Source organism: Cervus canadensis, chromosome 3 (genome assembly GCF_019320065.1).
Source record: "Cervus canadensis isolate Bull #8, Minnesota chromosome 3, ASM1932006v1, whole genome shotgun sequence".
NCBI lineage: Eukaryota > Metazoa > Chordata > Mammalia > Artiodactyla > Cervidae > Cervus > Cervus canadensis.
This window is the reverse complement of record NC_057388.1, coordinates 47072440-47085813: the sequence shown is the minus strand read 5'-3', so window position 1 is coordinate 47085813 and position 13374 is coordinate 47072440. Positions and strand designations below refer to the sequence as shown.

General features: G+C 39.4%; 1 protein-coding gene and 1 non-coding gene across 2 annotated transcripts; one reads left to right on the top strand and one right to left on the bottom strand.

Moving 5' to 3' along the window:
- The first annotated feature begins 855 nt into the window (after positions 1-855).
- LOC122438331 (60S ribosomal protein L12-like) lies at positions 856-1475 on the top strand. The gene has a single exon (XM_043463102.1). The coding sequence runs from the start codon at positions 912-914 to the stop codon at positions 1407-1409; it is 498 nt and encodes a 165-aa protein (XP_043319037.1). The 5' UTR covers positions 856-911; the 3' UTR covers positions 1410-1475.
- Positions 1476-9006: 7531 nt separating this feature from the next.
- Positions 9007-9078, bottom strand: TRNAC-GCA. Its single transcript has one exon. It is a non-coding gene; the product is annotated as a tRNA-Cys (tRNA).
- Between the last annotated feature and the right edge of the window lie 4296 nt (positions 9079-13374).

The window sequence follows — 13374 nt, the reverse complement described above, 5'->3', positions numbered from 1 at the left end:
GGTTATCCTTGGTTCATAAAATTATTTGGAAACTGTTCCAGTTTTACATTGGCCTGGAATAATAGATATTTTTAAAATACATAGTAAAGTTTTAAAGCAGTAAATGAAAAATGTTAGGTGCCTGAACCAAAAATGAAAACACAAAGTTAGAGTGATGAGTAGGAGTTTAAGCCAGAAATGAATTTCCTACCTAAAGGTGAGATTCATGCTGGCCATCTCTTTCAAGTGATGGTGATCTCTTTCAAGTGCTAAGGTTTAGAAGAATTTTACCTTATTTAACCTGAGAACCTGCAAGATTCTTATCAGCTTCCCAAAGCCTTGAAAACAAATAAAAGTGTCAGTCGCTCCATCATGACCAAGTCTTTGCGACCCTTTGGACTATAGCCTGCCAGGTCCATGGAATTCTCCAGGCAAGGATACTGGAGTGGGTAGCCATTCCTTTCCCCAAAGGATCTTCCTGACCCAGGGATTGAGTCTGGGTCTCCTGCACTGCAGGCAGATTCTTTACCATTTGAGCCACTAGGGAAGCCCGTGGAATAAACATTTACCTTAAGGCAATAAAACACCAAATCTCTGCCATGCTAGGGTGTTGAGTACAAAAATACTTTACCTATATAAACTCAAACCAAAAAGTTAACATTGAAATACACTAAAACTATTTGACCTATTGTCATTGTTCTTTAGTTGCTAAGTGTGTCTGACTCTTCTGCCCTTGACCTACAGGGGATCCCAATAAAAGCAATGACTTTTGAGAGTACCTCCAAAACCTATGGAACAACCTCTGCTGGAGAGGTTCTCAGTCCAAAATTAGAAACTACATTTGGCTTTCGGCTTTCGGCTAGGAGGAGGCGAAGGTGCAACTTTCTTCGGTCATCCGAATCCGGGTTCATCCGACACCAGCCGCCTCCACCATGCCGCCTAAGTTTGACCCCAACGAGATCAAAGTCGTGTACCTGAGGTGCACCGGTGGGGAAGTCGGTGCCACGTCTGCCCTGGCCCCCAAGATCGGCCCGTTGGGCCTGTCTCCAAAAAAGGTCGGTGATGACATAGCCAAGGCAACTGGTGATTGGAAGGGTCTGAGGATTACAGTGAAACTGACCCTTCAGAACAGACAAGCCCAGATTGAGGTGGTACCTTCTGCTTCTGCCCTGATCATCAAAGCCCTCAAGGAACCACCAAGGGACAGAAAGAAGCAGAAAAACATTAAGCACAGTGGAAACATCACTTTTGATGAGATCGTCAACATTGCCCGGCAGATGTGGCACCGGTCTCTAGCTAGAGAACTTTCTGGAACCATTAAAGAGATCCTGGGGACTGCCCAGTCTGTGGGCTGCAATGTTGATGGCTGCCACCCTCATGACATCATAGATGATATCAACAGTGGTGCAGTGGAGTGCCCAGCTAGTTAAGAACTGCAAAGGAAAAAGAAAAATAAAGGATCATTTGACAACCAGTGGAAAAAAAAAAAAAAGAAACTACATTTGGAAACAGATCACCATGAGGGAGATTCAAATAAATGCAACAGGAGAATGAACAATTGAAAACTAAAATTGCAAAATACAGTAATTGAAATAAAAATATGCAGTGGAATAATTAAATAGATGAGACAAGCTAAAGAGAACTGATACACTGCAAGATTGATTAATAGCAAATATAAAAAATATATGAATAAATACAAATAGTGGGATAGGAGGCATCAGCTTAGTCGCTCAGTTGTGTCCGACTCTTTGTGACCCCATGAACTGCAGCTCGCCAGGTCTCCCTGTCCATCAGCAACTCCCGGAGTCTACCCAAACCCATGTCCATTGAGTCGGTGATGCCATCCAACCTTCTCGTCCTCTGTCGTCCCCTTCTCTTCCTGCCCTCAGTCTTTCCCAGCATCAGGGTCTTTTCAAATGAGTCAGCTCTTCGCATCAGGTGTTCGCCAGAGTATTTCATGAGGAAAGAATAGAGAGGATGCTATACCCTGTATACAAAAAGTTAATTAAGGAGAAATTTTCAGAATAAAGGCATGAATTTTTGGAATACAAGATCTTGCTGAGGCTCAAATGTGACAGATTAAAACAAACCACAACTGGGTAAATCATATTAAAGCAAAACTGACATTCAGAGCTTAAAAATCATTTTGAAACATTTTTCAGTAGTATAACTTCTCCATTTATTGTATCCTTAACCTTCATGCATACCTCTTCCACCAACCACTCCATTCTTTCCTTGCCTTAACTAAATCTTTCTCTCACCTCAGAGCTCTGCTTCAGCAAACATTTCATTCCAGATCCCAAAAGATTTGGGTGAGCTAGTTTCATAAGCACACCTAAAAACTATTGTTTTTCCTCCTTTTTTTTTTTGTAAAAATCCATCCTCTGAGATTTTTGCCTCTTATTATCGCATGCTTTCTCCCTCTCACCACTGTTTTCATTGATTTTCCTGGTTAATCATTAATTTATAGATTCATGGACAGGAAGTTCAATGAAATGGAAAATTTTCCTAACTCTGAAGAATAGTCTCTTAAGATGTTCACCTAGATGGTCAACTGACATTAGTCTGTTTCAGTCACAATCTGGCCATCTGTCACTTACCCCATATTGCTCTATATTTCAAAACAGCATCTAATTCAGTAGTACATATCAGACTTCATAATCTGTTATGTAAATTACCTTGCTAACATTTTCAATTACCTCACTTACTAATCCTTTTTCTCTAAAATTTGTACTTTAGGTCAACACAAATGTCTACAATTGGTAATTATATACTTAGACTAATGACTCTACCTGGTTAAAAATAATCCATACAGAGTAGTGCTCAGTTCAGGGTCTCTGTGGTCATCTGGGGTCTCAATATTGTCTGCCATTTCTTCCACATTTCTCCAGTTAATTATCTCTTCTCATATTCACAATAATTGTTTTATATGCTCACCTTTGAGTTTTTTTTTACTCATTAGGCTCTATGTTTATCCATCATTTCATTGAAAATAGATACTCAGATGAGTTGACTATATGAAACGTTCTTCACATGGAAGAAGAGCACATTGAAAACTAAAATGTAAATGAAACTGGGAAAAAAATTGTTATATTCTAAATAGACAATTGCTTATTTGTAATATAAAGGAAACAGACATAAAAAAGAAAAAGATAAATATTATTGTTTAAAAACAGGCAAGGAACATGGACATCCATGGGACTGGCTGGATAAGATGTCATGTTTTTCATCCATCAATCTACCCAACACTGGGCATGGACGGGACCTGCTTAACAAGTATGCAAGAAAATTGCTATTATCTTCAGGAGGTGGGAAGCAGCAGGTTATACCAGACAGTTGTACCAATTTAGATACATATTCCCAGAATTTAAATTTTGATTCCACTCTTTGGAACCCATCCAAATTTTGGAACTGACTTTTTCTCCTAATGTTGTAAGAAAAAGTTTTGTTCTTCAGTCACTAAATTGTGTCTGATTCTTTGTGACCCCATGGATTGCAGCACACCAGTCTTCCCTGTCCTTCACTATCTCCCAGAGTTTGCTCAAACTGATGTCCATTGAGTCAATGATGTCATCCAACCATCTCATCCTCTGCTGCCCTCTTCTCCTTTTGCCTTCAATCTTTCCCAGCATCAGGGTCTTTTCCAATGAGTCAGCTCTTTGCATCAGGTGGCTGAAGTATTGGAGCTTCAACTTCAGCATCAGTCCTTCCAATGAATATTCAGGGTTAATTTCCTTTAGGGTTGACTGGTTTGATCTCCTTGCTGTCCAAGGGACTCTCAAGTGTCTTCAGGACCACAGTTTGAAAGCATCAAGACTGAAGTTTGAGTGACAACGATTTACAGGATCTGAAATAAATGAAATGAGCCAGTCAAGAGAGAAAAGAGACTTTCAGAGAAGTAGAAGGATAACTAGAAGGTGTAATATCAAGAAAATCAGAGAGGAAATGAGATTCCAGCAAGATGTCAACTCTGTCAACTTCCACAGAGAATCAATGAACATAATTTTCAAATGGATGAAATGGGCTGACCCCTTTGAAAGCTGATATTAAAATACTGTAGAGAACTTGTTTGACAATATCATTTTTGGAAATTGTAAAATACACCTATTGCTCAGCAACTGGGTAAACCTCCAAGAGAAGTAAATATATATACATATTCACTGTTGTTGCCTTTTAAAAAGCTCTTGTATTCAAGTCAAAACCAAAAGACATAGATACAGAGTTTGAATCCCAGGCTTTTCACGAGGCAATGTTGCATTATTTTGCTCTACACCATCAAAATAAAAACTATTCAAGAAGTCAGCAGCTGCTATAAAAGTCATCTGGAAAGTCCAGGGAAGGGCCTTTAGCTGCTGCTGGGAAAGGGAAATTGTCCTTTGGCCCGTGAGCTGGCGTGTTTGTCTGCTGAGTGGCTTCAGCGGTTTCATCTGTTGCTGAAAGAGCCAAGAGAAAGGGGTAAAACAGGACTGTAATCCACACCACAATGAGTGGGACCGGCAGCCAAGTGACTGTTTTGTTTTTGTGCTGCCCCTTCTGGCACACTGCATCGTTGCACAGATTGCATGGGCTTTTAATCATCATTTAAATATAAGTGATCCAACCTTGGCGTTAGTTGGCTTTCCATGCAGCTTGCTGATCACCCAAAGGTGCTAGCACATACCACTCCAAGTTATGATTTTTCAAAATATAGTGATATCATGATAAGAAGGGTAAATGCCTCCCATAGTCTTATATTCAGTGCACATTCTTTGGGTGTTTACAAAGAGAAAAGACTATATAGAAAACCTAGAAATTGATTTCCGCATTCATTCAGACAATCTCTGATTAAACATGGCATCCATTTCAAACCATAAAAATAGATTTCAGGCAAATTTCTTTTTGGATCTCTGAGATTCAGATTGTTAGTTCAACACTGGGTGTTGAACAGTCTTCTTTTTTAAGTCCTTTTTTCCTTGATTCTGAAATGCTGAGGGAGAAAGCCCAAAAATAAATTATAATAGTATTCCATTAATGTTATAAAATTTTTAGGCAAAGATGGAAAAAGAACAAAATGCAATTTTTATGGAAATCTTAGAAGGAAATATGAAGTAAATGTCTTCTATTTAATAAGAGAAAATTATCCCAAGTCTTCTGGATGAAAATAGGACCCAAATCCTTAATTCTTTATTGACTTAGCAACTGTGCTCATAGGATTTTGTCCTAAGGATCCTAATAAGGGTCTAAGTATCTACATATAAGGATAGTTGTATTATAGCTTATTCTGCAAAGTTTTAAATAGCCTAAATGTTCAGCGGTGAGTGAATTGTATTCCATTTTACAGATGTTGATTTAATCAATCCTTAAAAATATTATGAAAGCATATTTGACACAGAAACATGTTATGTAGTCTTTTTTCTCACTAACACTTTAATATGAAAAAGTTTCAAACATACAGAAAAGTTAAACAAGTTGTACAGATAACACACACATAACTACTACTGGATGCTATAATCTACATTTTACTATGCTTTCTTTATAACTCATCTATTCACCTATCCCTCCTTGTTTCCAACTGTCTTTCTTAAAAATTCATTTCAAAGTAAGATGCAGACACCAGTTCACTTCCCCCAAATACTTTAGCATGCACACTATTAACTAGAGTTTGATATTTGTTGTTCTTAAGTAAGATTTGTGTAAAATGAAATATATCTAATTTTAAGTGGACCATTTGATGAGTTTTGACACATGCATACAGCTGTGTAATTCAAATCTCTATCAAGAAGTAGAACATTACAACCACTGTCATTCTTATCCCTTCTGCACTACCTGCCTCAGGTTTTGTCAAGGCAACCACTTTTCTGATTTTTTTCCTGTTTTTCCAAAACAGTGAGCTTTGCCTGTTCTAAAACATCATATGAATAAACTCATACAATACATACTGCTTTGGGTAAACCTTCTTTCATTCAGTGTTATTTTTGAGATTCATCCATATTTTTATGTGTATACATGGTTTGTTCCTTTTTTATTGCTGAGTACTATTCCATTCTGTAAATGCATGATGGTTTATCTCATCTCATGTTTTATGGTCACCTGAGTTAGGAAACATGTGATATTCTCTCAAACAGACAAACTTGCAAAACAAAGTAGTTCATATGGTTTTGTATTTGTAAAAAATGTAGACACTCAAAAAAATACATATATATATACACATATATGTCACAAAGATATATATCACAGTATGGATCTCTGAGATTATGTTGTTGGTTATATATACATAACCACTTTTAATATATTTCTATAAAAACTTTATAGTATATATACTCTTTATATTGATATATGTACACACATACACATGAAGGCTTCTTTGGTGATTCAGACGATAAAGAATCGGCCTGCAATGCAGCAGTCTTGGGTTCAATCCCTATGTCAGGAAGATCCTCTGGAAAAGAGAATGGCTACCCACTCCAGTATTCTTGCCTGGAGAATTTCACGGACAAAAGAACCTGGCTGGCTATAGTCCATGAGGTCGCAAAGAGTCGGACACATCTGAGCAACTAACACTTTTTACTTTCACACACACACACACACACAAACATATATATGTTATATATATATATACACACACACACACACACACACACACACACACACACACACACTCTAAATATAACCACTAACTACTAGCTACATAGAAATTTATCTAAGTGGGTAGTCACCAACAGTATAACAGTATATCCCATCTGTGGTAGAATTTGGGTGATTAACTTTTTACACATTCATAGTTTCTGGCTGCTATATAATCAACATTCAAGAACTAAAAATTTACCCTTTTTTATTATTAGACTGCATGTGATTGGACTGTAAGAAGCTGAGATTGAAAAGAAAACACTGAGCTATAACATGAGCCTCCTTCCCTGAAATCAAAGGGAAGAACAGAAATGTGACTGTTTGGCTGGAAGAGCCAGGAGGTGATTGTCTCCCCACAGAGATTGGTTACATAGGGGTTTGGTTACTGTAAAGTGACCAAAGTGCCGTCTGTGGAGAAACAGCCTGTGAAAAACTCCTCTCTAAACAAAGACTCAGACTGGAGTCCTGTGCCTGGATTAGAAAGCCACCTCGTAAAATCCCCCAAAGTTATTTTTTCTCTACTTTACAAAGATTCTGAATTAACCTCTTATTGTTTCCAAGGGAGAACAGGGTAAAGAAAAGTGGAATATTTTACTAAAGGCAATTGAGAATAAAGAGTGCTGAGAGAGGGAAAACCTGAGTTTTTGTGAAAAGATAACTAACTAAATGCCGCACGTCATAACATCTCTAAAGTCACATGAAATATACTGGATAAATTTTAGTTTCACTGGAATAATTAAGTGACATGACAGCAAAAATCATGAAAAGTGGTAGTTTAGAACCGTTGTTCAGTTCAGTTCAGTTGCTCAGTCATGTCTGACTCTTTGCAACGCCATGGACTTAAGCACTTCAGGCTTCCCTGTCCATCACCAACTCCCGGAGCCTATTCAAACTCATCTCCATCATGTTGGTTATGCCATTCCAACCATCTCATCCTCTGTCAATCCCCTTCTCCTGCCTTCAATCTTTCCCAGCATCAGGATCTTTTCCAGTGAGTCAGTTCTTCACATTAGGTGGCCAAGTATTGAAGTTTCAGCTTCAGCATCAGTCCTTCCAATGAACACCCAGGACTGTCTCCTTTAGGATTGACAGGTTTGATCTCCTTGCAGTACAAGGGACTTTCAAGAGTCTTCTCCAACACCACAGTTCAAAAGCATCAATTCTTTGGTGCTCAGCTTTTTTTATAGTCCAGCTCTCACATCCATACATGACTACTGGAAAAACCATAGCTTTGACCACACAGACCTTTGTTGGTAAAGTAATATCTCTGCTTTTTAATATGCTGTCTACGTTGGTCATAGCTTTTCTTCCAAGGAGCAAGCATCTTTTAATATCATGGCTGCAGTCACCATCTGCAGTGATTTTGGAGCCCCCCAAAATAAAGTCTCTCAGTGTTTCCACTGTTTCCCCATCTATTTGCCATGAATTGATGGGACCGGGTGCCATGATCTTAGTTTTCTGAATGTTGAGCTTTAAGCCAACTTTTTCACTCTCCTCTTTCACTTTCATCAAGAGGCTCTTTAGTTCTTCTTCACTTTCTGCCATAAGGGTGGTGTCATCTGTGTATCTGAGGTTATTGATATTTCTACCAGCAATCTTGATTCCAGCTTGTGCTTCATCCAGCCCAGCGTTTCTCATGATGTACTCTGCATAGAAGTTAAATAAGCAGGGTGACAATATATAGGCTTGACGTACTCCTTTCCCTGTTTGGAACCAGTCTGTTGTTCCATGTCCAGTTCTAACTGTTGCTTCCTGACCTGCATACAGATTTCTCAAGAGGCAGGTCAGGTGGTCTGGTATCCCAGTGTCTTTAAGAATTTTCCATAGTTTGCTGTGATCCATACAGTCAAAGGCTTTGGCATGATCAATAAAGCAAAAGTAGATGTTTTTTTGGTATTCTCTTGCTTTTTCGATTTTCCAGTGGACGTTGGCATTTTGATCTCTGGTTACTCTGCCTTTTCTAAATCCAACTTGAATATCTGGAAGTTCACAGTTAACATACTGTTGAAGCCTGGCTTGGAGAATTCTGAGCATTACTTTGCTAGCATGTGAGATGAGTGCAGTTGTGCGGTAGTTTGAACTTCATGGGGTTCTCAAGGCAAGAATGCTGAAGTGGTTTGTCATTCCCTTCTCCAGAATGTTTGTACTCCTATTCATAAACCAAACCTCTCTCTATTGTGTCTGTTGAAGACCCTTAATAGTTACTGTATTTAAAACATTTTGAAAAGTTATATCTTAATTATAGGCGTGGTGGGATTTGTTATTAAGACCAAAAGGTGAAGTGAAAAGTGAAAGTGAAGTTGCTCAGTCGTGTCTGACTCTTTGCAACCCCATGGACTGTAGCCCACCGGGATCCTCCATCTGTGGGATTTTCTATGCAAGAATACTAGAGTGGGTTGCCATTTCCTTCACCGGGAGATCTTCCCGACCCGGGGATCGAACCCGGGTCTCCTGCTTTGCGGGCAGATGCTTTACCGTCTGAGCCACTAGGGAATCCCCCAAAAGGTGAAGAAGTATTATAAATAGACAACTACCTGTTTTGTCTTCAGGAGGATCCCAAGAGGAGAAAGAGCACCTCACCGTTTGTGCTCAGGCCTTCCTGAGGAACCCATGTAGTTCAGTTCCTGGTTCTTGGAAAACAGGATTAGAGACTAAAAGCCGGCCCTGTTTTTCTCGCCCTTTTTTTTTTTTTTTTTTTAAATTTTGTTTATTTATTTTTTGGCCATGCCACAGGATATGTGGGATCTTAGTTCCCTGACCAGGGATAGAACCCACGACCCCTGCAGTGGAAGCTGGGAGTCCTAACCACTGGCCTGCCAGGGAAGTCCCCTCTCGCCCTTTTTGTACCCAGAAGGGAAGTGATTCAATAGCACAGGATTCTTGGTGACATAGGGCCAGAACCTAGGCTTGACAATTTTTGATTTGCGAGTCAAGCTATTGAATAAAGCTAGGCAAGATCATCTGAGGGTCAGCAAACACCTCAGTTCCATGGGTATCACACATCTCCCTCCACATTTATTCTTGGCTGTGCAGAAAAAATCCAGTGAGGTCCCTTGCTGATCCACTGGTATGAGAGCCTCAGAGAACTTTTGCAGCTACAAGAGGATCAAGTGATCCAATTGTGCAGTTCCAAGGGTGAGTAGAAAGATCACCCGGAGTTGCTTATATATTTTGAGATTAATCCTTTGTCTGTTGCTTCGTTTGTTATTATTTTCTCCCAATCTGAGGGCTGTCTTTTCACCTTGCTTATAGTTTCCTTTGTTATGCAAAAGCTTTTAAGTTTCATTAGGTCCCATTTGTTTATTTTTGCTTTTATTTCCAATATTCTGGGAGGTGGGTCATTCCAGAAAAATAAATGACCCAATCAAAAAATGGACCAAAGAACTAAACAGACATTTCTCCAAAGAAGACATACAGATGGCTAACAAACACATGAAAAGATGCTCAACATCACTCATTATCAGAGAAGTGCAAATCAAAACCACAATGAGGTACCATTACACGCCAGTCAGGATGGCTGCTATCCAAAAGTCTACAAGCAATAAATGCTGGAGAGGGTGTGGAGAAAAGGGAACCCTCTTACACTGTTGGTGGGAATGCAAACTAGTACAGCCACTATGGAGAACAGTGTGGAGATTTCTTAAAAAACTGGAAATAGAACTGCCATATGACCCAGCAATCCCACTTCTGGGCATACACACTGAGGAAACCAGATCTGAAAGAGACACGTGCACCCCAATGTTCATCGCAGCACTGTTTATAATAGCCAGGACATGGAAGCAACCTAGATGCCCATCAGCAGATGAATGGATAAGGAAGCTGTGGTACATATACACCATGGAATATTACTCATCCATTAAAAAGAATTCATTTGAATCAGTTCTAATGAGATGGATGAAACTGGAGCCCATTATACAGAGTGAAGTAAGCCAGAAAGATAAAGATCATTACAGTATACTAACACATATATATGGAATTTAGAAAGATGGTAATGATAACCCTACATGCAAAACAGAAAAAGAGACACAGATGTACAGAACAGACTTTTGGACTCTGTGGGAGAAGGCAAGGGTGAGATGTTTCTAGAGAACAGCATCGAAACATGTATATTATCTAGAGTGAAACAGATCACCAGCCTAGGTTGGATGCATGAGACAAGTGCTCGGGCCTGGTGCACTGGGAAGACCCAGAGGGATCGGGTAGAGAGGGAGGTGGGAGGGGGGATCGGGATGGGGAATACATGTAAACCCATGGCTGATTCATGTCAATGTATGACAAAAACCACTACAATATTGTAAAGTAATTAGCCTCCAACTAATAAAAATAAATGGAAAAAAAAAAAAAGAAAGATCACTTGGCAAGGTAGGCAGAGACCTGAATATGGAGTCAGATAATTTTGAATCCTGGCCCCAACCAAAAAGTCAGGGTTCTTAAACTCTCTTAGTTTCCTAATGTGGGTGGAAAATGTATTAAATATAAAATACTTAAAATATTAAAGCACTTTATTTAACATCTCCGATTAGAATAATGAACTTGGATTTTTTAAATTAATCATTTGTTTATTTAATGCTGTTTTAAGCACTGATGACTGTGTAAAGACAATTTCATGATTTAATGATTGGAAGCCTAGACTTCAGAGTTACATTAACTCAGTTTGAATTTCTGCTTCACAATTGACTGCTGGCAAGATATTAGGAGGTTATTTAACCTCTCTGCTCAGTTTTCTCCTCTCTAAAAGGAGAATGATAAAAGTATCTTCCTCATAGGGTTACTGCGAGCATTAAATAACTTAATATAACCAGCTAAGAATATTACTTCCCAAAGAAATATAAGGAAGCTATTAATCTGTTTATGCTTTCCGGTCTTAGCTGATGCAGTGTCCTATGGTGGAATATGATTGACTAGGGCCATGGAGTTCCTAAATTGATCTCTTCTATTCTGTCAGTCAATACTAGTAGCAGTTTGAGGGGAGTGGGCTGGGGAGCGGTAACAGGGAAAGGGCTGTTGGCTCTTCATGGGTAACTCTGGGGCCAACTTATTGAGCCCAGTCCAGCTGTCTGTATAATCCTCCCTCTTCTCAGAAGCATAGCTGTCTGTGCTGACCTTTTCCATTGCACCTCCCTATCCTTTTCCCCAGATTTATTTCTCCCAAGGGAGAGATTAAGAGGAATAAAAGAATTGCACAACATTTCCCCTTTCTGCCTTTGCTAAAATTATACTGATGTTCTGGCCACAAAACACCAGCAGCTCTAAAATAGGAGTCTGACAGGAGTTGTTGCTGAGATAGAGAACACACACTAGGGCCAGTTCGAAAGGCAGGTCAAGAATAAGAAGGTAAGTCAGAGTCAGAGACCAGCTGTCAGTACAGAAATTGCTGGGAGCTGCCGGGATGAATATGTGAAATCAGAGACAAGAAACAAGAAGGAAGGGAAGTAAAAACAGGAATGAGAAGAGGCAAAAGGTGGTAGTGGAAGAATTATTGAATTATTTCTATGTAATATTTTAAGAAATAGAATCATCTTTTTGAAAAATAGAGTCAGGCTACATTCACAGTTATCCTGTAGGACTTCTTAAAGACACTAATTAGCTGAGTTTCACAGCATGTTTTTTTCCACTACTTACTTTGGGGAGGAAAGTTATATAGACTCCCAAGAAAGAATTAAAAAGCAAGCTGGTATTCTCAAATGCTCAAATTTATTTGTTTGTTTGACCTAAATGCAGTTAACTACCTATACAGCAAAGATAGTCCATGTAGAGAAACCCAAGGAACCATGAGTTGAATCAAGAAGCTTGGTGAGGTGATGGATGTCTGGAGGCAGGAAGAAAGATCTTCTGTAGATGGAGCATGCAGTTTCATGCTCTCTCTTGGCTCAGATGTACACCTGGAGCTCATTCTTTTTAGTACCACACATGTACACTCACAGAGATGTTCCTCTTCCAACATCCTCTGTTCTTGATATCAAGGATTCAGCCTCTTCTTAAAGAAGTCTTATGGCTATCTTGAGCCATCTAAAAGAGGGAAGTCCTACTGAGGACACTTCAGATAGGACTGTGTAAACCCAGGGCACAGACACTTCTTCCTGCTGAAGGATCAACAGGTGATAGGCAGGCATCTCCAAATGGGAGGTTTCCATTTATGATAACCAGGAGAACAACCAATGTACTCATTTAGAATGGTGTGCACAGCTGTCTCAAATGTAGTGGGCTCTGCAGTTGTTGGCTCAGCCCAAGATAAATGATGATTTCTTTGGCACAGGCCAGGCCAGCTCTTAACTCATATGCATCTTCTGTTCCCCTTCAGGTGCCTCCTCTGAGCAGGGCTCCACTGTCCTCCTTCTGGGTCATGTTTTCTCCTATTCTTGGCCATATTTCCTCGTGGGAAGGTCTGGTTTTTCATATATTCCCCTTCTAAGCTCTGTCACAATCTTTATCCTTGATCCCTTCAGAACTTAGTTCTTTTTACTCTTAAAGTTCATGTTGACAGTGTTCTTTAAAAAAACCAAACCTTTATTTTTTTATTTTTTTGCTATTTGTCAAGCTGACTGACTGATAATTTCACTTGATCTTCATTTCTGTTCTTCAATTCAATGCCCACATCCCCCCACCCCCTGCCCCTGGCCCCGAACTCCAGATGTATCAGAACTTGTGCTGCTTTTGGTTTTTTCCATACATCTCACCTTGCACACATACACTGAGGTCTGGTAAAAATGACATATCAGAAGTTCAGGTATAGCCTTCCTAGAAAATAGCTCCTGGGGACAGACACCCATATAAAGTTCAATTAAGTTC